The following is a 23,841-nucleotide window of genomic DNA, read 5'->3' as shown; positions in this document are numbered from 1 at the left end:
TTCTTCTTCATTATCATCCACAAAAATATTTTCCTTTTCCAATTTTTATTTTTCATTTTGAATATGAAAACCTTGGTTCGTTATCCTCTCTCCCAAGAATTCCATCTCCCCATATAATTCAAAGACATATTCTTGAATTGTATTTATTTTAACCTCTATTAAATATTCATCACATGTACCTTTTTCCAACCATTCCTCCAAAACTCTACCTATTGATTTGTTCTCTCTTTCCATGGTGTTTTTTAAACAAATATTAAACTCTTTTTCTGTATGGATTCTTCAAAATTTTCATACATATAATAGTTATGATTTTTAAGATTGCATAAGTTCGGAATTTCTATTGTATACTCCTCCATGTCATGCATAATATCTGCATTTCACAGTAAACTACTCTAATTTTTTCTTCCAATTTGATGTACTTATTTGGTCTCAACTTCCTTTGCAAGGAATGACATCTCACCTTCTTCTTGCTCATTATCTAACCATAACTTTGATCATCTTGAATTTCTTGTAGAAATGGTTTCACATGATTGAGTTCTTCTTAGCCATCTCCTTCTCAAAATATTCATCACTCAATCCTTTGAGTCTAAATTCTTTAGAACTTTTCTTGTTCTACTTGTGACTTTCCTCTGAACCCTTGCTATGACTAATAGAAATCATCTCATCTCTTCCTCTTGTGAACTCTCCTTGTCTACTACTGAGCTTCATCAAGCCCTTGCTCTCTCGGTAACAACTATGTTACTTGTCACCTATGCCAAGTCATCCTTTTGGTACCTTCTCTTCTCGAGGTTATCTACAGTAGAACCTCTTCTTGAGCACCCTTTCTCTTTGCTTTCAAAGTTGTTGGCTGGTACATATTCAATTGCCCACTCTTCTTAGTTTCTAGTGATTTTTTCCTAGTTGGGTTATGTCACCATTTCTTCATCTAATAACTTTCTCTTTTCCTTCTCCTTTGAGATAGCTTACATCCTATGGTAGTTGCTACCAATTCAGTCATTCAACCACAATTCTTTTAATGACCAACTTAACATAAACATTACGTTCAATTTTATAAAATCTATAACAATATCTCATCTTCCACAATATTTCTTGTACCTACTTGTTCAACCTATACCTTTCCAACCAATACACTTGCTTTTCCTCAAGAGCATATCAACTCTTCACTTCCCTGCAATCATCTCACTTACTTCATAAGAATTCAACTTGTCACACTCTATTGTAAGGTTCTTCTCTCTTCAACCTCTTTCATTGTCAAGTTGTATTCAAACCTAAAAATTTTATCTGTAAATGGATAAAATCTTCTCGACATGAAAGCATCTCCACTATCACTTCATTTCACTTTCAGTTGTACTATAACTCTAAAGTCTAATATCTGTTGTTCTGACTATGTCGCTAAAGAGCGTAAATTCCCTAATATTCTCCAACGAATGTAGCTTACTCTGATACTAATTGATGATAGATCCGGTTACCTTGACTATTAATAATCCAGGACTAAAACATACAGAACTCTATTTTCTCTATCATCATCAACTATATTTCGTAAAACATTTTACATATGCAGTCAAAAAGAGAATATTTATTTTCCTCCATAAGTTCCATGAAATATTCTTCATGTCACCCTGAAGTTTCCTCAAATCATCTAATTTAATATGTGTCGATATAGAAAATGATGAAAATGAAAGCCAAGAAAAATTTTAAAGACCCAAACACACATCCTCGAAACTTTCTCTTGTAGGCCCTGCAAAAAAATTTCTTAACACCCCAAAAGTTGTGGTTTTCAAATTTCTAGAAGGTTAAAGGACTTGGCGTAGTTAGCCTTGTTCTAATTGACTTCCCATAGACTTACCTGACTCCTTGATGCAATAAATGATTCCACTTACCTACCTTAACCTCTTTTCCAAGGCTAAGTCAAATCTACAAGGGTTTTGACATCATTCAATAAAACAAGGCGCTCTATTTTATGGAGTAAAAACACATCAATCACTAACATAAATCATGAAACTATTGTTCCAGGCACAACCACACATTCTTCTATAGATTTTACAACATGAATCCAAAAAGTAAGATTGGGATATCTCACTATACAACTTTGCCAATCAAAAACAATCAAAGAGGCATTTTTTTGATAACATTTTCCAAAACATAATACTATGTTCTATTGTAACAACACTTAGCCACTGTAAAACTCGCACAACCACACCATAAATTCTCCAAGTCATAGAGGAAACTTTATCATGTGGATTTGAACTAAAATACAAAAGAACCATTCACTACTACACAATGATTGAGGTCACAATATTTAGGTTTCCTTTTAATATGAACTCGGCACGTGATATACTAGCACCAACAACATATCAATAGTAGGTACTTACTTATCCATGAAAATATAAGTCCCAATAAGACATACCATCCATACATCACATCTACAACCACTATTCTTTTCAACACATTTAGATTCATAACATAAAACAACTTAACAAGTCCAGACAAGCAACATCACCAACAATATATAAACTGAAAAGTTAACAAAGACGAAGGCATATAAATATCAAATTTAAATATATATTAAAACCAAAGAGATATACAACATAGTTTAGGCATCTTTTGGTCTTTGTCTCTTTTCCTCATCCTGGAGCTCCTCATCTCTTATTCTCCACTGCTCATTTTCCTCCACTACACTGCTCTTCTGAAATCTTCTTCCTCTTTAAAAAGGAAGCTAACATGGGACAATCAAGAGTCACGAGAGATGATTAGTTTCCTGTTCTCACAAAATAAGTGAAATTTAATATTTGTTTACATCAGGAAATATTTCCACAAAACATTTAAAATTTCTCCCAACATCACCATGTGATTATTCCATCACATTAAAAAGTTCTAGTTCAGTGTTCATCATATTTAGTGCTCCATCATTGCACTTACATCGTTAATGCCTGCGATGAAACCAACTCAAGAAAAGATAGAAAGGATAGATAAATGCCTTATAATTCAGCCTCTTCGAGGGGGCAACCTCCTTTACATTACATAAATGAAGAATTCTTGGATGATACAAATGAAAAGACCTCCTTTCTATATATAGGAGTCTAAGGGGTCACAACATAATCAGAGCCAACATAACAATAATAATTTAAGGGCACAATAATAACAATAGTGGGCTTGTATGTGGTACAATAGTAACAATATGGGCACTACATGGGTACATCAATATAATAAGTGGGTTGTACAAATAACAATAAGGGGTTACACTAGTAGTATAGGGGCCTAACATGCCCCTCTCCTTCAAAAAACGTTGTCCTTAACGCTTGAGTATTTCTTGATGCTTCTGTATAAAATTCTTGTCCTCCCATGTGGAATCTTCAGCGGGAAAGTTCTTCCACTTGATGGGATACTTTCGTAGTTGTCGGGTTCTTGTTTTTGTGACTGCTCTAGGTTCCAATATGATTTTTCCTTCCTAGTTAATTTCTGGAAATATTGTTTGAATTGGGATCTTTTGCAATTTTTGAATAAGTGGCCATACTTCTTCGTCCCTCTTCCATTCATCCCTTGCTTCTTTTATCCAATCTGGTTGAATAATAGAAATAGCATAAAACATCCACATGTTAGACTCTCTCATAAAACAATAATAAATCCATTAATTAATTAGATATTCCAAGTTAGCAATTTGTGCCTAACTCTTGGGTTGTTCCTCTAAGATAGGAGTTAGTTTAGGTAACTCCTATATTGGTGTGTCTGGTGAGAAATTATCTCAACCAAATGAGAAATTATCTCAACCAAAGGTGTCTAAGATAGCACGCACTATCTTGAGAACATTGTCTCTCATCTATTTATTTGTAACACTATATTCAATTATTTTTGTAGAGTAATGAGAGAGAAGCATGAGGCTTCAGCCTTTTTCTGCCAATATTGTGTCTCTGGTTTTTATGTGTGATTTATATATTTGTTTGAGTTAATTGCATTTTTATCATGTGGTATCAAAGCTATGTTAGACCTGTGTGAGACTGCATCGACGCTGCATCCAAACCCGCGAGCCTGCAAGTTATTTGTAAGGCGGTTGTTGTAGCGTGAACGTGAACCTGTAACAAAAAGGCCAAAACCGTCGAGGCCTGAGAAGACGAATGCATTGAGACGATCTGGGGTCGTGTGTTGGTAACGTGGATTACATATTTTATTTGTTTGCATATTACAGTTTTGGTTTATCGAAGAGCAATGTAACCTGCATTGGTATTTTGGGCAATCTGCAAGGAACTGACTCCAGCTCTTGAAACTCATTGCTTTGATTTGTGAATACTTTTGGTTTGAGAGGAACCTTCGAGAAAGCATTCAAAATCCTGGAGAAAAGCTTTACAACCTCGTCACACTCTCTTGGATCATAAAACCAAATTCCAATCACTTCCTGGTTTGCATTTCGATAGAGTAAATAAGGAAGATTTATTTCGTATTCAAAATTGCCGAGTAGATCCTCCACCAAATTCTCCGCGTATGATCCAAATTCCAATCACTTCCCGGTTTGAATTTCGATAGAGTAAATAAGGAAGATTTATTTCGTATTCAAAATCGCCGAGTAGATCCTCCACCAAATTCTCCGCACTACGCCGGTTCATAACGATGAACTGAAACCGTGGCTGGGTCCTCCTCTTGACAACAAATAGAGGTCCCTCGACATCCTTGCGACTCCATTGGCTGAGCTCCATGTTGAAGTCGTAGAGAGTGACATGGCCGGCGGTGGCGAGAATTTCTTCGACATGGCAGTCGATCCGCTGCAGAACCGTGAGGTTAGAGTCATTGGTGACCTGCTGGCTCAACTGGAGGATTATTTTACCGTTCTGAGACATTTGGCCAATTGCCTGTGCTAAAGCTTCTGTTAAATTATAAGTTTTACTGTTGTTTGTGCGGCTAATGGACGAGATTTGTATTTTGGTTGATCGAGAGAGGTAGCGCAACATGATATATCATTGTGCATATATATTGATGCAGACTTGCAGATCTGTGTGCGCCTGAGTCGATTGGTGCTAATATGAATCCATACAAATGTGAAAATCACCTTTTTTTGCACGTTTTCAGTTTACTTGAATGCCCAAAGTCATAGCTTGTATGAAATAGTGTAGTTTTATACTGTTATTAATCATCACCATTGCAGAATCCACAATGAAGCTGTTGCGGTATACAAACTACAATTGCCAGGAAAAATAAAGAGAAGCAGTGCAAAGAATCCAGCGTGGAGTTCAGTTTCAAGAAATGAACCACGTGGCAGTGTAGCCAACAGTGAATCACCGTGAGGAGAATCAACATTGTACGTGAATTTCTGAGGTGGAGGAGTCGATACTGGGTTGCAGTTGCAGTTGCTAGAAGCTGCGGAGGACTATGTGTGGAACTTAGTTGCGTGAGGTGTGCGTTGTTTGATGTCTCTACATTGGATCAGCTAACATGTCCGCATCTTTTTTTTATCGTTGCAAGTTATGCGTTGCTCAAAGTATACGGTGAAAAGTTTTTGAAAAGACACATTTTATGGTACGTCTATTTTTATATGCATAAAGGGAGTGGCACATACACTTTTACATACATAAGCAACATGAATTCAAGTGATTTCATAACGTTTTCATAATTATTTTTTTAATGGGAAGTATGTAAAGGAACTTTCTAAAGAGTGATCATAATGGAGAGATAAGGAGTGGAAAATATTTTTTTTTAATTTTTGTAATGAGGTATGCCGTTTAAAATGTAAAATTTTTGGAGTGCTTTTGGGAGATATAAGGAGTGACATAAGAAAGAAGATAAGTGGCTTTCTTTGAGAGAAATTATTTTTTGTAATCCAAAGTAATATTTTACTTTGAGAGTGAGTGAGTGCAGGTAGTTTTTTGCAGACATTTTCTTCTTTCAAAAATTCTAGAACTCTGATTCCATGAAGATGTTGCGAAGCTGAATGCTTATGTACTCCAAAATTTAATAAAGACATATTATTGGTGGTGATTGTGTCCTAGATCCGCCCGAAATTGAATAAGGGGATCTAAGGTACACTGTGTGTGTTTGATGGCGCATGTGTGTTATGGCTTCATGTTTTTTTCTTTTTGATCTGTGTCTAGTTGTGACACATAAATGATCGCATTTACCACACACATAAAGTTCAATGCAAGTAAAAGAATAGCGTCAGGGAAGGACAATTGAACTTGACACTTGCATCTGTGCAAATACAACTCATAATCATAGATTGTCAACATCAACATTCTACATCAACAAGCAACTTCACTTAATCAAGTTAAAGCATTTCAAAGCAAAGTCTACATCAACATTCTTGCAAACAAATTTAAGAACTTGTGAATCAGATTCCAATTACATTGCATTGTACGGGTGCATTCTCGGTTGAAACCGACACCCATGTTTTGATTTGATCAGACGTCAAGCACGTCAATTCTCTTCAATTTAGTCAAATTAAGACAAGTGAATTCCTTGTTTTATGTGAGTCATTCAAACCGTTGTAAGCTTTTTTGGGTGCATTTTCGACAGTGTTCGACACCCTTCCTTTAAAGCACAATCAAGTGAGTCCATGAGTTTTATCTCCTTGAAAGTATTATCACAGCAACCACAACAAGTTCAACTCTAACACCAATCAAGCAAGTTGAGATCAACAAATCAAGCGAGCGTGCCAGTCAAATCCCATAGCAAGCGAGCCTGTCATTCAAGTAAAGTGAAACAGTTCAAAGCACGATATCTACGACAAGAGAGCCTAACTTCAAGTGAGCAAGTTCAGATGGCGCAACATATTCAATTATTAAACATTCTTCACAGTTTGATCAACTCCAGTGATGAAGACATGGTGCACGTCAGCAAAGAAACTCTTGCTGGTATTTCACGGCATCTACAGCAAACGCATGAAACCATTGAGTTTCTTCAGCTTGAGTCCCAACTTCAAAGGAATGCATTGCAAGAAAAGTCTTTGAACCATCCAGATGATAAGTCATTCATCCCAACAACTTCAAGTGTCGAAGTTGTTCATGATCAAATTCAAATTTCTTCCAAACTCATCATCAAGCCCTGGGAAGAAATTCCAAATAACAAGAATAGACGTGGCTTAGGATATGTCCCTGATGACACCAACTTACAAATCCTAGATTATTCCAAGCCAATTAAGTTTGTGAGTGTAGGATTTCTTGAACCACTCACCTCAGCAGGTTTTACGAAAGTTGCAGACAAACAGAATTGCACACAACCTAAAGTTGAATTCCAATCAAAGTGCTCTCATTGTCAAAGAGCCGGTCATATGGAAGATCAGTGTTTTGATCTCCATCCGTGTTGCCATTGTGGCAAGCCCAATCATTCCTCAGCAAAATGTCGCAACCACCAAAAATCAGGCAGATTGAAGATACATTATGAATGGATTGATCCTTGGGAATGGTCATCCACAGTCAAACGGTTGTCTCAGTTCTACAACCGCCTACATTCACACATAGTGTAGCCAGCAGTGAATCGATGATGGTACTCTCATGCAGTTGAATGAGGGAGTATGACAGTGAAACTCTCCTACACCTGAAGGGGGGGAGTTCAAATATATTTTGGAGAAGATTGTCTCTCCTTTCTGCTGACAAAGGGGGGAAAATGTCAATGAAATTGACAAGTGGTTGTCAGACTGAAAGTCTCGACAACATCAGCGAAGCAGCCAGTGGGCATCTTCATCAGCCAGTGGGCATTTGTCATCAGCAATGAGCATCACCAAATTTGCCAGTGGGCGATTGACAACCAAAGCAGCAATGAGCAACTTTCACCATAGCAAAAGCAACATTGAGTTGTTTTTCGACATCTTCAGCCAATGGGCGATCATCATCAGCAAATACGCCAGTGGGCGTTCATCAAGTTGTGTCAGTGGACACCGGATGCTGTTTTCAAGCAAAGGACAGTTGGATCCTTTTGCGGCTTAGCACATGATGGAGTTGTCAAGCGTCCCTCTGAGATGAATCAGTCATGCAGCTGACTCAGTCTCTTCATTTTGTGGTTTGTTCAGCATCCAGATTTGGCGGTTTTTTCAGGCAATGTTTTTGAGGATCAACATGAGAACTTGGAAGATGGTTCTCATTCTTATTTTTGGATTTATCATTGAGGGGGGGAATGTTAGACTCTCTCATAAAACAATAATAAATCCATTAATTAATTAAATATTCCAAGTTAGCAATTTGTGCCTAACTCTTGGGTTGTTCCTCTAAGATAGGAGTTAGTTTAGGTAACTCCTATATTGGTGTCTCTGGTGAGAAATTATCTCAACCAAAGGAGAAATGATCTCAACCAAAGGTGTCTAAGATAGCACGCTCTATCTTGAGAACACTGTCTCTCATCTATTTATTTGTAACACTATATTCAATTATTTTTGTAGAGTAATGAGAGAGAAGCATGAGGCTTCAGCCTTTTTCTGCCAATATTGTGTCTCTGGTTTTTATGTGTGATTTATATATTTGTTTGAGTTAATTGCATTTTTATCACCACATCCTCATCCTTGAATAGTCTTCCCATTCGGTAAGTTCGCCATTTTTTAAGTGCATGTAGCATTGCCAATATTTCCTTCTCATAAATAGCTTGCATGAGATGTAGCAGTAAAAATACCCAATCAGCTACATCAAAAAAAAATTCACTACGATGTTGATCTACCTGTTGTTTCGTTTGATTTTGCACCGAAGTGGCGTTATCCTTTAAAAGTTGGAGAACTTGTTGTTGATGGTCGATGTGATCTTTTACTGCTTGAACCTTTTTCTTCTTGATATGTCCTTCTATCTTTAGAGTTTTAGGAGTGGTAATTTCTTCCAATCCTTTACAAGATATGGTCAGATTCATTTCTTATTTCTTGATGTGATCTTTCACTTCCTGCACCTTTTTCTTCTTGATATGTCCTTTCTTGAGAGTTTGAGGAGTGGTAATTCTTACTAATGCTTTACAAGATATGGTCTGATTCATTTCTTCTTTCTCTGGGGTGGGGTCTTAGTGTATATCCTCTTCTTTTGATGTTTCTTGTTCCTTTTCTTCCTCCTTTTCATATTCTATGTAAAATAATTTCCTCTCAGCACACTTATGACCTTTAGTGCATTTGCTATCACAATTGTAACAAAGCCCTTTTTCTCTTTTTTCTTCCAATTGTTGTGGTGTAACCCTTGTAGGTTGTGGAAGGCTAGGAGAAACAACACTTCCATCTTTATAGTTGTGAGGGGTATGCTTCCTGGTTTCCATAATTTTTCTTTCCACTATGTCACAAAGCCCTTTTACTCTTTCCATTTGTTGTGATGTTGCTCTAAAGAAGGTGTTGCTCTTTGTATCCTCATAATGTGCTATCATTTCCTCCGTGAAAATTGAGCACGTAACAAGTTGTTTACGAGAACAAAGCCCTTCATACCATAAAAATTGATCCGGTTCTAAATATGAAGATGTAATACATACCTTTCGTAACAGTGGTAGACCATGTAGATCAAAATATTGCTCCGTCTGAAGTATCCAATTTATTGGATCCTTGCCATCAAACTTCCTCATCTTGATTTTTCTTGATTTTAGGATCTCGATCTTGAAACGATTGTAATTCTGTACTTTTAGATCTTTAAGTTCTAAAATTGTGACCTGCAGCAACCCTCTGCGTCCTCTTTCCAATGCCACAAGTTTTATCCAAATTGGATTCTCCAAGAAAGATTTATGCGAAATCTCCCACAGTGATATGATTATAGACTAGTTCAGTAGAGCTAACTTGTATGACGTGCCACGAGTCACTGTTTCAATCTAACTTTGGCTCTAAAAAATATATACAAGAAACTACCGTCCGTCCTCTTTCTATACCTTCTTACGAAATTTCAATCTAATTCTCGCAGAGAAAGTGATGATGATTTTCCCCAGGTCACCTGTTTGATATGTAATTCAGGAGTCTACAAAAAGACCAACTTCCTCAGATCATATCTCCGCAAATATAGCACAAAAAGCTCTGAAATTTAGACTTGAGATTTAATGCGACTTCTTCTCAAATGGGGTTTTTTTTAGCTTCTGAGATGTCGCAGAAAAAAATTTATAGCGAAAATGCCACGATGACCTATTTGGAGCAACAAAACCCTAGAATCGAAAGCTTTGATACCAAATGTTATGAAACTAGCTCAAGAAAAGATAGAAAAGATAGATCAACGCCTTAGAATTCAACCTCTTCGATGGGGAAACCTCCTTTACATTACATAAATGAACAATTCTTGGATGATACAAATGAAAATACCTCCTTTCTATATATAGGAATCTAAGGGGTCATAACATAATCAGATCCGACATAACAATAATAATGTAAGGGCACAATAATAACAATAGTGGGCTTCTATGTGGTACAATAGTAACAATATGGGCACTACGTGGGTACATCAATATAATAAGTGGGTTGTACTAATAACAATAAGGGGTTACACTAGTAGTATAGGGGCCTAACAATGCCCTACACTTTGTGTGTTGATGTCCCTAAAAATCCTAGGTTATCTCAAAATTAACAATTAGAATGTGGATGGGGCAATGAGAATCATAGAGATACCAATTAGTGAAGAAACAACTATTGGCTCTAGTATTATTATATTACTGACTTGACATTTATTGTTAACTATGAGCTCATAGGCTTAAAGATGTGACACTGGAAATGCCTGAAAAGACCCTAGAAATCCTGCAAAGCCAATCTCTACCCTAACCAATTCGTTTAACATTCCTCTAGGTTCCTTCAATCAAATATTGAGCTCCTAATGTAATTCCTGCAAAACTATAACAATTTATTATAAGTAATCACTATAAATATAATTCTTAGCCTCTTAATTCACTAAGCAAATGATGCATGGAAACTGTCTCTATGAAAGAAACAACACCACAATGTAAATTCCATATAATTCACATGATCCTTATGCCAACAGAGCACACTTTGACTGATAATACCCTAATGCATGTCATGCACTCTTGTCCTTTCCTTGAGGAATCCTGTGAATATCTAAGAAATTAAAGGAATGGATGGAATGAATGGAAGGGAAAGAGGCAGAAATCATAGATGGATTCCAATTGCAAGATCCAAGAAGGTGTAATATGTGGGCCTCATGGAGGAAAAAGTGAATGAAACAAGGAAGGAATTGAATAACTAAAGGCTAAGGGATTCATTCAAGAAGGAGAAACTACAGACCGAGAAAAAAAGGCTAAGAGAGAAGTTGCAAGAAAAAGAGATACAACTTGCCACTATCTCAAGTTTATCCTTGGAAGACATACAATGAAGAAAACCATCCAAATACTATGCCATCTTCCTCAAGGAGTAGTGGTTGTAATTCTAGATAAAGACATTATCATAGTATGGCTCTCTACCTTTCCAAGACTACAAGAAGTTCATTTCATTTTGAAAAAAGGCAGGTATTGAGGATAGAGCCAAACTAGTTGAGTTCTACATGCATAATATGATACTCACAAACGTGAAATATTGGGATCCCAACTCAAGATTGGGGGAGATGCAGCTAATGGAATTAGCCTATTCGTTGACCCATGAAGAAACCAGAGTTGAATAGGTAAGGAGGGTGATGGAAAAATAAGACAAGGAGCATTTTTACATCATTAAAGAATTAGTGAGCCCCAAGGCTGTCATTACTAAATGCCACCTCATCTCCACTGATCCTAAATTGGCATCATGGTATATGACAACCCAAGAACAAACTATCCTCCATTTTGAGGACACCTTTAGGATGTTGGGGACATAAATTTTTCATTCCTGCCAAAGAAGATGGCATGCTCTTACTCATAGTTTGGAAATTAGAGTGTGTCACTCTTGAGAAAGACTAAGGAATTCCTTGGAGAGAACCCCAAAATTCAAAAGAATGATGAAAAGTTTGAAGACCAGTTGGATAGGGCTCAAACTCAGTCCTCACTTACTAATCGGCCTACAACAAAGAAGATACTGGCAAAATAACAAAAGGAATGAACAAACATAAAATAAAATGCAGGGTTCTATCCACAAGAAGGCACACCATCTGAAATGCCTTCAGATTTCAGAGAGGTCACCATGGCCATGAATGAACTTCACATCAAAGAATGAGTTTCTTAGAGGTGAGAAGCACCTTCAGCAGAGGGGTGATGATGGGTCCATCAATATGTATACTTTGATGCCCATTATCCTATCCTCTAGCCCTTAGGACTCTCATTTTTTTCACATTCATTTACATTTTTAGAAATAATATGGTTAGTAGGAAGACTAAAGGGTTCTTGTCATAATTTTTGGAGATATTTACTATGCAGGGGAATCTTGTAGACATCTAGAGAGAATATAAGAGGTTTGTCCACTACACTAACTCTCCAACTTGGCCTGAGATCAAATATTCCTCAACAGCAACTAAGCAACTCAAGTGCATTTGAAGATCCAAGGGAACCGGATCCACCGATTTCAAGATCTTTGGGGGAAGCAATCCTCCTTTCAATGGAGTTTCCCTTTAGCTACTTTTTGTATAAATAAACAAGCCTAAAGGATCATTAGGTTTCAAACCTTTGTTGGAGATAGGAGTAGCTACTAAGAACCTAGTGTTTTATATTGTTATCTTCATCTTTCACGTAATGTATGCGACTCGTATTTTTTATCAATGAAAACCGTACCCTTAGGCTACATTTCAGTTAAATTTGGAGGGATGAAACCCTTGGGTTTGGGCACAACCCGGAGCATTTAGTACCTCACATATATTCTTTCCTTGTTCTTTTTCAATTCATTGCATTTCTTTCTTGTTTAAGTAGGAATAATATTACAAAAATTGTAGTTGTAGGTTTGACCACTACCTCTTTTGTGGGAAGTGTGGTTGGAAGATCTACAACCACAAGTCAAAAACATGTGTTTATGATTTCTTGGAAATTGTTAGGTTTTGGATTGTAGCTCTTCTGCATGCTTAGTTTTTGCAACTTAGAAGTTAGTATCATTGATTTTGACATTAGATTAAGTATATGTTGTAGGGTAGAGTAGATCTTAAGGAAATAAAATTGAACTCATCCTTTCCACTTTGACTTTTTTTTTTGCAATATTGATCATTTGATGCATGTACTTGATTATGCTATAGGGACTTTTGTTGACTTGAAGGGATTGAAACACTCATACACATCCACTTAGGTCATTCCATACTGCTCTTGGAAACATCATGCTACTCTCAAACTTTGCCACCAAGATCACCCTTTTAGGGCCAATGAAGGACACTATGGGCATAACATCTTGTGCAAGATAGGCCTCCGAGGGGTACTAGGCTTGTAAAAGTCACTCCCACGTCACTCATTTACATTCATCCAACTTCCTTCACCTTCAATACATTATCCTTCCCATCGAAAAGCTCTCGGACACACTCTTGTAGCAAACCAGAGCCTTCTGTAGAAATTCCTATAACACTCCTTAAATCCATCCACATTTGATCTAGACCTTGACTCCTACATTTTAAAGTTGAATAATGGCCTCGAGTCTTTGATTTCATGATTAAGCGAAATCCAATGCCACTCCAAAGCTAACTTTTCCTCACTGCAAATGAAAAACATCAAGCAGAATTAAACTTAGTATTTTTGAATTCTAGAGTTGTGTTGAAAAATGAATTCCTCATTTTCAAGCGATTTTCAATTAGATAAATGATTCATGCAAGTAGAATATTTATGTTATTAGCGCATAAGTATAGTAGTATGGTTTAATTTTACAATTAAAGTACTTTATTCCTTTCATAAAATTACAATTATCCATTACATTTAAGGAATGTGATTTTCATTTCTGTAGTTAGAGACATGTTCATTCGCTTCCAATCATGATATGACTCCATAACAATTTCTCTTTGTAGTTAGTTGAAGGAGTAGTCTTTGAATACCATCATGTAATGTAGTGACTGAGGGTGACATGAGTAGAACACAATCTATTGTGCATATAATCTTGTCACCTCTAAGTTTGTACAAACCCAAGGTTGATAATTTAAGTTGAGAGCCTTGGAAGTTGCAACATCCTTGATGCAATACTAGGGCTCATCAATTGCTAAAACCTTATCTAACTAGCTCATCTTATCAATATAAACTTATAAAATCAAGCTAGTTGTGCCAAATCTTTATATACATTGACATGAGAAGACATAAAAGACTACCAGTGCTACAAGAAAATAGGCAGTCGTGCTAGCTAGTCACTACCCTCATCTGAGAAGAAGTATATGTTGGTTGATATCTTGACTAGAATGGTTAGATTTTGTATATACTATCAATGATTTCCTCCAACTTTTCTAGTATAACAAATTTTTTCAATTGAGTTTGCTCATACCTCCTTATTCCACCTCCAATATACAAATGGTTTTTAACCATGTACAAGATTTCTTCCATGATTGATGAAGTGAAGAAGCACATGCAATGCACTAAGTATAGTGGTAATCATAACCCCTTGTGTGTGAGTTAGCATCATATCAAAGATGGGGAGGACGGAGGAGATGCCCTATCACCCTCATTGAGTGAGTGCTATCAAGTAAATACATAGGTAGAAATATATTTATATTATTTATTTATGTAACTTAAATATTTAATAAATTTAAATTTAAATAATAGCTATAATTAAAAAAATAGTTATATATATATGAGACAATAATCTTCCTATCCATGAGACAATTTTTTTTATTAGGGCACAAACCCCTAAATCATACACAAGGTTCCTTTTATACAAAATTATACAACATTCTTGTTATGCACCATTACATAACGTTCCATACGAAACGTTAAAAATGTTATTGCACATAGCCCCACATTGCAACACTATATACTGCCTATTCAATCCACAATGCAGTTCCATAATACCGTGCAATAAAGTGCCATATTTTTTAGACCACCGTGATTGGTGGAAGGATCTTTGTTCCACGATGGAATTCATTTGGCATGCAATGCCACATGATATGCTCCATATTTTGCAAATGAAATGTATAATCAACCATTTATTCCAACCTAGTTCATATAATAATGGTTGGTCAAATGCACCTTTACAAGAATTTAAATGCATCCATTAACCAAGATAATCCAAGAGCACTCTGAACCAAATTCTCTTTAATATAATGTAAATAAATACTCCCACAACGTCCTCTCTCGATATCCACATATACCAGACCTTTGATTTATAATGATTTCATTGTCAGAAATGAAATTCCTTCAACGCATGGAATTTATTCACATCTTTCAATGGAAAAATCACCAAGTAATATCAACGCTATAATATATTAATGTTTGTCACAATATCTTAATACTGACCCATAAAATGAATATACTAAGCAAACGCTTGCTTTGTGAGTGTTAGTACAGTAATCGTGTTATGGCATATAGTGGTTTAATTATAGGATACTCAACGCACATCTCTAGAAACTTCCATGAAATGTCCTTCTGTAATAAATCTCCTGTAACTTCTGGTGCACATTCATCTCATAATGCACTTTAGGCAACTAATTTTATGACTCTTGATGTTCAAATCGTAACAACATTTATTGACTTGTCAACCAAATGTAACGCCCATCTCAACCACTCTCTTTTCTGTTAATTCCCTAATGTATCTTGCTACTGTAATAATGACATCTTAATATACCACAAGCCTTTTAATTCAATGATTCAATTTGCTCTGATAATTTATATTATCTTCATATATTATTTCCTCCTGATATTGCACATACTACCGTTTCTTTAGACATATTGCCTTTTAGATTTAAGAAATAGCGATAAGAGTGCCATCAAATTCTCTCCTAATTCATTTGTTGAAATTCTTGTTAATGCCAATGTATCTCCTTGGTATGTTACACATTGTTCATGTTGTTACTAAATTCCATCAACACTTCCTGTGCGACGTACCTAAATGTACTTTCCAATCTCTACATATTTTGGGCATGATTGAGTTACTTTCACACCCAATTTTTTTGTAATATTGCAATATGATTTCTGGATTCCTACAATGTTTTGTTGTGCACTGAAGTTGTTCATGTAATTGTTTCATACTCCATGCACTTCTTATGCAAATGTCTTGCGTAGGCACCTTTATTCCCAGCTATATGAAGACGTCCTCAACATTTCTCTATTCTTAACATCTTTCTGCGTTAAAGGGAATATAACATTGTCACATTCTTAGAATTTTTTACAATGTCTCCAGAAACATTGTGAATATCGCGAAGGTGGAAATCATCAGATCCTCGCTAAGAGCTTTGATATTCAAATAGATGATCCTCTAGCTTGCAACCGTTTATTTATTTTTATTTTTTAAATTAAGCTTAATGGTTTCTAAGGAAAATCTTATTGTAATGAGATGCAAGTCAATAGTCCTAGTAGCACATACACTCTTGTCTAGGTGTTACCGTGCACATATACTCGTGTCTGAAAATTTAATCGTCTTGTAGATTTCAACACGACCATGTATAAGGTCCTCTACACCCTCATTCGATGTCTTAATATGTATGTGTTCTCTGGCATAGTTGATATATATGAAATTAGGATTGACACATTTAATATAACACGATTCATTTATCATATTTCATGAATAGAATTAGTCTTCTTATATTTTTTATTTCTTTCAAAACAATCTTGGGATTGATCTCCCTCTAAAGTTTTGTTGTTCCTGCAACAATGAATTAATTTTTTTTTTCTCAATTGAGTAGCTCCCCTGAGGTCATCACGGCTTTATTTTGTCATTGAATTTTCATACTGCTCATTTTTTTTCTTTTCCATAGTTTAGTATGCTTCCTTCTACTATCTGCATTTCTTTTAAATTCAGAGTTTGGTTTGCTTTGATTGGCTTTCATCATCTGTCTAGAGTTCTTTGGTGTGTTTGGAAGTTTGTAGTGTTTGGTTTTGTGTCTAAGGTTTCTACATAAATAGCACCTTATTTGACCAATATATGGCATAACTTTTATGTGTATTCTTGTTCTTTTCTTTACAAACAATTTTCATTCAACGACTTTATGTCCAAATTCATTCCACAAATACAAATAGCCATAGAAATTATTTTTGTACCTGGTGTATGATTGGCTTCCCTGTTTTCCCACTTGAGGGAGCCTTCATGTTTCTTGCATCTGTAGCTGATATGTATTGACTTTATTTTTTATATAGTCTATTTCTACATGTCTATGTCCATGATGAGAAAAACATTTGATGACTTTCCCAAGAGAAAAAATAATCTCCTTTGAGATCGTCAGAATTTGTTCAACTCATCTTTAGGAGGAAATGACCTTTTTGCAAAAATAATTTTCTTTGAATCAATATTTACGTTTTTATTTTGATGTTTTCCTTTGTTTTTAATCACGCTCATATTGGCTTCTTGTTTATTTAACTTTGAAGTTGTTTTACATTCATTGATGACTACCTTTGAATTATTGTTCTTCTCTTCCGAGTTCTTCTTGGAGACCTTCTGATCTTCAAACTATTCAAGTAATCTTCTCTTTTCATCTAATTCATTCTTTTCTAAGACAACTTCAGCTTCTAACGTTTTACACTATACCTATTTCTCCTTAACATGACTCTTCATAACCTCTCTGAATATACTTTCTTCTTGAAGTTGTGTCTTGAGGCCAACAATTTCTTCCTTATGCTCATGTTCTCTCTCATCACATATTTGCACCAATTTTTTCAGATCTTTGTTTTCATTCTTCAATCATTATATTTTAGTTAAGGCTATGTCAATATTGGTTTGTTCTTCACTTGTATTGTCTTCACAAAAATAAGGTTCATTCACACTAGCAAAGACCTCATTTTAGTAAACCCTTTCTTTTTTATGGGTATTTTTCTTCTTTTTCTTCATCTTCTCTTTTTCAATAGTGCAACTACTATTGTCTCCTTCATGCATGCACTGTATTCTATCCCATATTTATTTTACATAATTTAAGTTTATTATTATATCAAGATCCTTATTATGAAGATTGTTATACATAACACATTTTTCCTTAGCATTCCATTATTGTTCTTTCATGTAGGGAGAGTCTTTGTAGTAACCATCATATACAAGCTTCCATACAACAGGTCCATAAGCTATCATTTTTTTTTTAATTATCTCACAATGCATGAAATTTTGTCGCACTCAAGGCAGGTACACATTCATAGTCCATGACTTTAGAAAACCTAATTCAATCTATTAGGATTACATAGAAGGAACCGGCTCAGATACCAATTGACGAAAACTTGACTAAATTGGGGGGGGGAAGGGCGCGACACGGAGGGAAGGGGGTGGGGTTGAATCAGTTAAGTCAATTAATGGACATTAAAATTCTTTTATTTAATCTCACTAAAATGAAACATTAAATGAGAAGCCTAAAAAATAATGACCAACATATTGAATATGTGAATAAAAAGTAATAAGAAAACCAAAACATCACATCAACAAATAATAGCAACACAGATTGACACCAGATGTGAGTGGAAACACATAAAGGGAGAAAACCATGAATTTCTTAATGTTGCGATGCAAAGGCAATCTCCTACACCATTATTACATCTGATTTTCTATAGGATCCAACCTACAAGAGGCTGTTACCTCAATTTTATGCAAGTTGCAACATGCATGGAAGTTCAAACTCCCATATGTTTTTTGTAGGCTAGAACCCAGAGGAGGCTCCTACCTCAACAAGTTCCCACCTGATATTTATCAAGCCTCTACTTTAAAGGAGACTACAATCCCTTGATGAAAATAAGAAACAATAATGTGCTAGTTTACCTGGTCATAAATTTTTCATATCTCCATCTCCATTTATGCCTCTTCTTCCCTTTAAATCTACTTTACATAAGCTTCAAATGTGCGAGGTAACTAATGCATAACACCTCAATCAGCTCTCACACATTCTCTAACTCTCTAACTTCTGTTTCCTTCCAAAATCACATCTTTTATAAATATATTTTGTTGGTTACTTTTATCTCACATAAGAATATGAAGTGAACAAGCTTGAATCTTTTCATTCCACTCATTCATTTTCGAATTCTTCATATTTTGAATATTAGAAAACAAAACTAAATCCTCCACACAATATTATTTTCATCCACATGTAATGATTAAATTCATGAACATGATGCCAACATCATGTAACATTTTAGGAATAAGATCTGGCTATATAATTAAGAATTCATTCCTCATGATCAATAACAAAATTTCCCATTAATGCATCACAAACAAATCTATGCAACATCTTTCCCTTGGACGTGCATCACAACATATTCATGTCATTGTCTCATCAGCTTTGCCTTTGTTGTCATGGAGTCTTACCTTGCCTTTGTTGTCATGGATTCTTGCCTTGCATCATAATAATTTTCTGCAACAAATCAGTTTTTAAATCAGCCTTACACACAACACATGCAAGCATCAATGTTCTGTGGAGCGACCAAGGCTTCTGTTGCTACTTTGTTCTATTTCCGTCAAGAACACGAAGCATAACTTGTCTCTTTAAAACTCTAACAACGTATTCCTTTTCCTTATTTTTTCTCCTCTACCATCACCTCTTCTCTTCCTGTTTCTTTGTGTTGCTGCTCCATTTCCATCTCATCCTTTACTTCTCTTTTGTTGTTTCTTTGCCTTGATCAAAATCATACATGCTTGCTACTAGTACTTTGTTTCTCTTTTCATTTCTACTACTTTGTTTCTCCTTTTCCATGTTGTTTCTACTTTGCCATCAATGACAACAATTTCATCAATCCCACCCTTTGGCATTGATGGAAAAACAAATTTCCTTCCCATTTTGTCCTATGAAGGATTTCTCCTTATTGCTCCATAAATTTTCTTACCTCCCCTTTTGACATCAATGACAAGGGGTACGAAGGTGAGGTATACCTTTTTTGAAGGAAAATCTCTAGATATGTTGGGAAAAAAACTTTGGGGGGGGGGGGGGGGGGTGGGTGAATCAATATTTTAAAACTCAATTAAACTTTAGTAACTGAGACCCAAATCAATCTCAAACAATCAAATAAATTAGATCACTATAAATCCATTCACCAGAATACCAATCCACATTCTATTCATCACAGAAACTAGATTCTGTCACTGCATCAACCATATATTAGAATATACATGCTATTGTTCTTAGGCATATCTGCATGAATACGCTCTTTCCACGAAGTACATATCTAAAAAAATTGAACCCTCAAACTGAACCACTGCCATATTGAAATACTCATTGAATCACTTACAGAATCAATCACAGATATCTAAACCACATACAGATAACAACATAATTACTATTCAACAAATCATTCAACCTTAACCATCATTGTTAATCTGATATCATCATGAGAGATATCATTAACAGACCGAAGCAAAAACAATAGGATAGGGTAGATTGATCAAACATCATATTTGGAAAAATGTTAGCATATGTGTGTGCTTCTTACAAATCACTTATGAGTCTATACGTGCCTTTTAGGAAGAATACCCACATAAAAATCATTCAAAACTATAGAATTGACACACAACTAACCAGAAGCAGCTCTGGGTATGTACACATGTTTCTTTAAACAAACCTATCTACAAAAATGTAATTGTTCACACAAACCTTCACTATAAAACAGAACTTCAAACATACCATATCACGTCATACATATAACAATCACACATCAAAACATTATCATCACAGACCAAATCAACCCATGAGCATATTATTCAATACATAGTCATTTCAAATCTATTGGATCTTACCCATCATCATATTCTTGGGTACACTCTTATTTCAGATCAAACACTCATCATTAACCCATTACATTCACACAAAACACATTGATCTTCATCTCCTTATATAGCTTAGGCCTTATCCAATACCATGGGTCAAATCCTTAGTAACTATGATGGTATTCCTACATGGGTTCAAATATTTGCTATTGCACTCATTACTATGGGCCAATACCATGGTAAAGTTCCTTGGTATTCAGGACATCGCGGTGCAGAAAATGTATGCATTTTTTCTTTTCCATGCGGGTGTATGTACACATCTTTGCATCACAAAACTCACGCCTATTTTTCAAAACATCACCTTCATCGTTATTCCATCTCTGGACTACTATTCCTTTGTCCAAACTCTCTGTCACATCTGTACTCATCCTTCTACCATTATTTTGACATATTTTACCAAGTAGGTTGTCATAAAGGACAACTCATACACATCCTGCTACAAGTCGGTTGCCATCAAGGACAACACATTATTCATAATGCCAACAATCTCCCCCTTTGGACTTAATGGAAACCACTTTAGTATTTTGTAACCATCACCTGTAAAATACATCAAACTAAGCTCTAATATTTTCAAACACTAAGTTACTCTTCCCCTTTGGCATGAGAACCATAGTTCTGATCTGTTGAGTATGAAGATTGAATACTAACCATGCTCCCCCTTAGCACATGCTGAATTTTTTGAAGATATGAAAAGAAGTACATGACCCTATGACTCAACCATACATGATGTTTCCTATCACTAATGATTCATGCATACACTTATCAACCAATAAAGTGGGATTACATATTTGAATCAACATTACATCATGTGCCCAAAAAGATGGGATTACATGACTTGACCACATTAGTCCATACGTGACTGAATTTTACAATGATTTATAGCATAGGTGTTTACATGAACTTTACATCAAGTGAGAGATATGATATTGATAACCAAGACCAAGAACCTTAATAGTGAGATAGAAAGACCGAGGTAGTCTTCAACAATGATATATATAGGATCTGCACCATAACCACCTAAGAGTAGAACCATCATCAATAAGAAATGTAATATCATCAACCTATGACAAAGTATGCATCATCAACAACATAAGATTGTTCCATAAAACTCATCCCCTTAAATTCATGAAGGTCATATAGATCTTTTGCAGCAAAACAACATATCTTTCCATGCATCAATGAAATATGTAAGAATCAAGCATTTCATCATAAAGTAAAATATGGAAATGTAGCATCATTCATCAACATCATCAATATGTAAAATATGCCATGTCTCCAAGTATCATCCAACAAATGTAGCAGTAGTATATCAATAACCATGCCTTTATGAAACCTTCAACAACATCATTTTTCTTTAGAGTGCTTACTTTCACTTTTACGCACAAGTGCAACTTCAGTTGTTTCACAATCATTATTGCATAAACGACGAAATGGACCACAGTTACAAAAAATCCATACTTGATAATTAATTGTTACAATCTTCTTCATTCTTAATCAGTAGGAAGAAGGGTGCTCTCAAACCTAAATATTTTGTAACATCTGTAACTGTCAATGCATATGATATATCACTATCACAATTTTAGGAATCCCATCTTTGAGTGATCTTCTTATTTCCCATCATCTTAACGGATCTCCTTCAAGAGATCAAGCTTCTTCTTAAGGACCTTCTATGATAACAGTTGTTGGGAAAGATGCTGAGAGGGCGGGGGGGATGAATCAATATTTTAAAACTCACTTATACTTTTCTTTTCTTATTCAGACCTATATATGTGACTTTACTAAAGTAAACTTGCGTATGTATGTGATTGTTATGTAGACAACCAAGGTATATGCAGTTAACTTATTTTTTAGTTAATTCATCATATGTTTGACTTGACCAGTGTATTAGTACTTCAGTAGACATTAATTAAATAGTAACCATGTGTAGTAAGAACAACATAAACCATCACACATATGAAACACATCAACACAATGAACACCAAGATTTTTTTGGTCGAAACCCAATTATGGAAAAAAACCACTCCTGCTATCATCTCTATCTTTATCATTTATTATAAGGAAAAAAATATTAAAATCTTGTACTAGCGAAAACTCATAACAACACATAGGCATCCACCTATAGAAATCTACAACCTTATCTTGTTCTCCAACACTTACTGGAAGGGAGCTCCAACCCCCTGATCTCGTTTATCAACAACCACCAGAAGGGAGCTCCAACCCCCTAATCATATTTACAAGCTATCATTGGAAGGAAGCTTATACTTCCTCACTGAAGGCTCCAACCTTCAACACCTCCATGGACCACATTTCAGAATTTTCATACTGGATCCACCTAAACCAAAACATCAAGTCTGTTTGCCATGTTTCATCATATTTTTAGATTGGACCCACTACTGTCATTTAAGATCAATATCAAGTGATAAAATTAAACTGGTTGTTGAGCACTAGAGAAGGTATGTTATTTTCATTTACTTTGTTATCTTTTCTTCAAAACTCATAACCTCTTTACATCATGAGCTAGGTATATGAAAAGAGATTATGATAAAATCGAGAATATTTATATGTGACGTGAAATAACTAATAATTACCATTTTTCCATGAAAAAAGAGGAGAAAACAGAAGACTGCCATCCCAAAGGAAAGAGCAAGACCAAATTAACTACTGTCCCTTTGACAGGGAATCGTGTTCAAACAAGGCGATCCAAATTAGAGTGTAACAGTCAGAAAAAGGAAAAGGAGATATCCAATTGGTGCAAAAGAATAAGAGGATAACTGAGAACTAACAGTTTGGTGAATCTCTCTAGATCCTTTGATCAGGAGGGATCATTATCTTAACAATCTTTTGTATCATTGATATCTTCGCTCGACTGTTATAAGAAGGGGTAGCACTGCTAGCATGGGGGAGAACAATTGTTACTTTTATGAAATTCTTCTTAGTACTTGAACTTTGATCATCGACTCTCTTTGAAGAGTGATTCACTGTAACTCTGTATGATGTTTAATATATAAATCTTGTTGTCGTTCTATCGTTGATTTTGGAGGAACCTTAAGCAGTGAGTCCCTAGAGGCTAAGGGCCCGACTCTGGTGGATCACTTGCTCCTGTACCATTATTTCTGATTCATGTGTGATTTGATATCTTCCATTTACTCTTCTTAGATTGGACCCACTACTTTCATTTAAGA

General features: G+C 35.5%; 1 protein-coding gene across 1 annotated transcript; it reads right to left on the bottom strand.

Moving 5' to 3' along the window:
- Nucleotides 1-4,436: 4,436 nt before the first annotated feature.
- Nucleotides 4,437-4,829, bottom strand: LOC149253475 (mRNA-decapping enzyme-like protein). The gene has a single exon (XM_089454500.1). The coding sequence runs from the start codon at nt 4,827-4,829 to the stop codon at nt 4,437-4,439; it is 393 nt and encodes a 130-aa protein (XP_089310626.1).
- Between the last annotated feature and the right edge of the window lie 19,012 nt (nt 4,830-23,841).

The sequence above is a fragment of the Pinus tabuliformis genome, chromosome 7 (assembly GCF_031772625.1).
Source record: "Pinus tabuliformis cultivar Carrire ecotype Pingquan chromosome 7, CPIR1, whole genome shotgun sequence".
Lineage (NCBI taxonomy): Eukaryota > Viridiplantae > Streptophyta > Pinopsida > Pinales > Pinaceae > Pinus > Pinus tabuliformis.
Note: the sequence above shows the minus strand (reverse complement) of the source record. Positions and strands in the feature narration are given on the sequence as shown.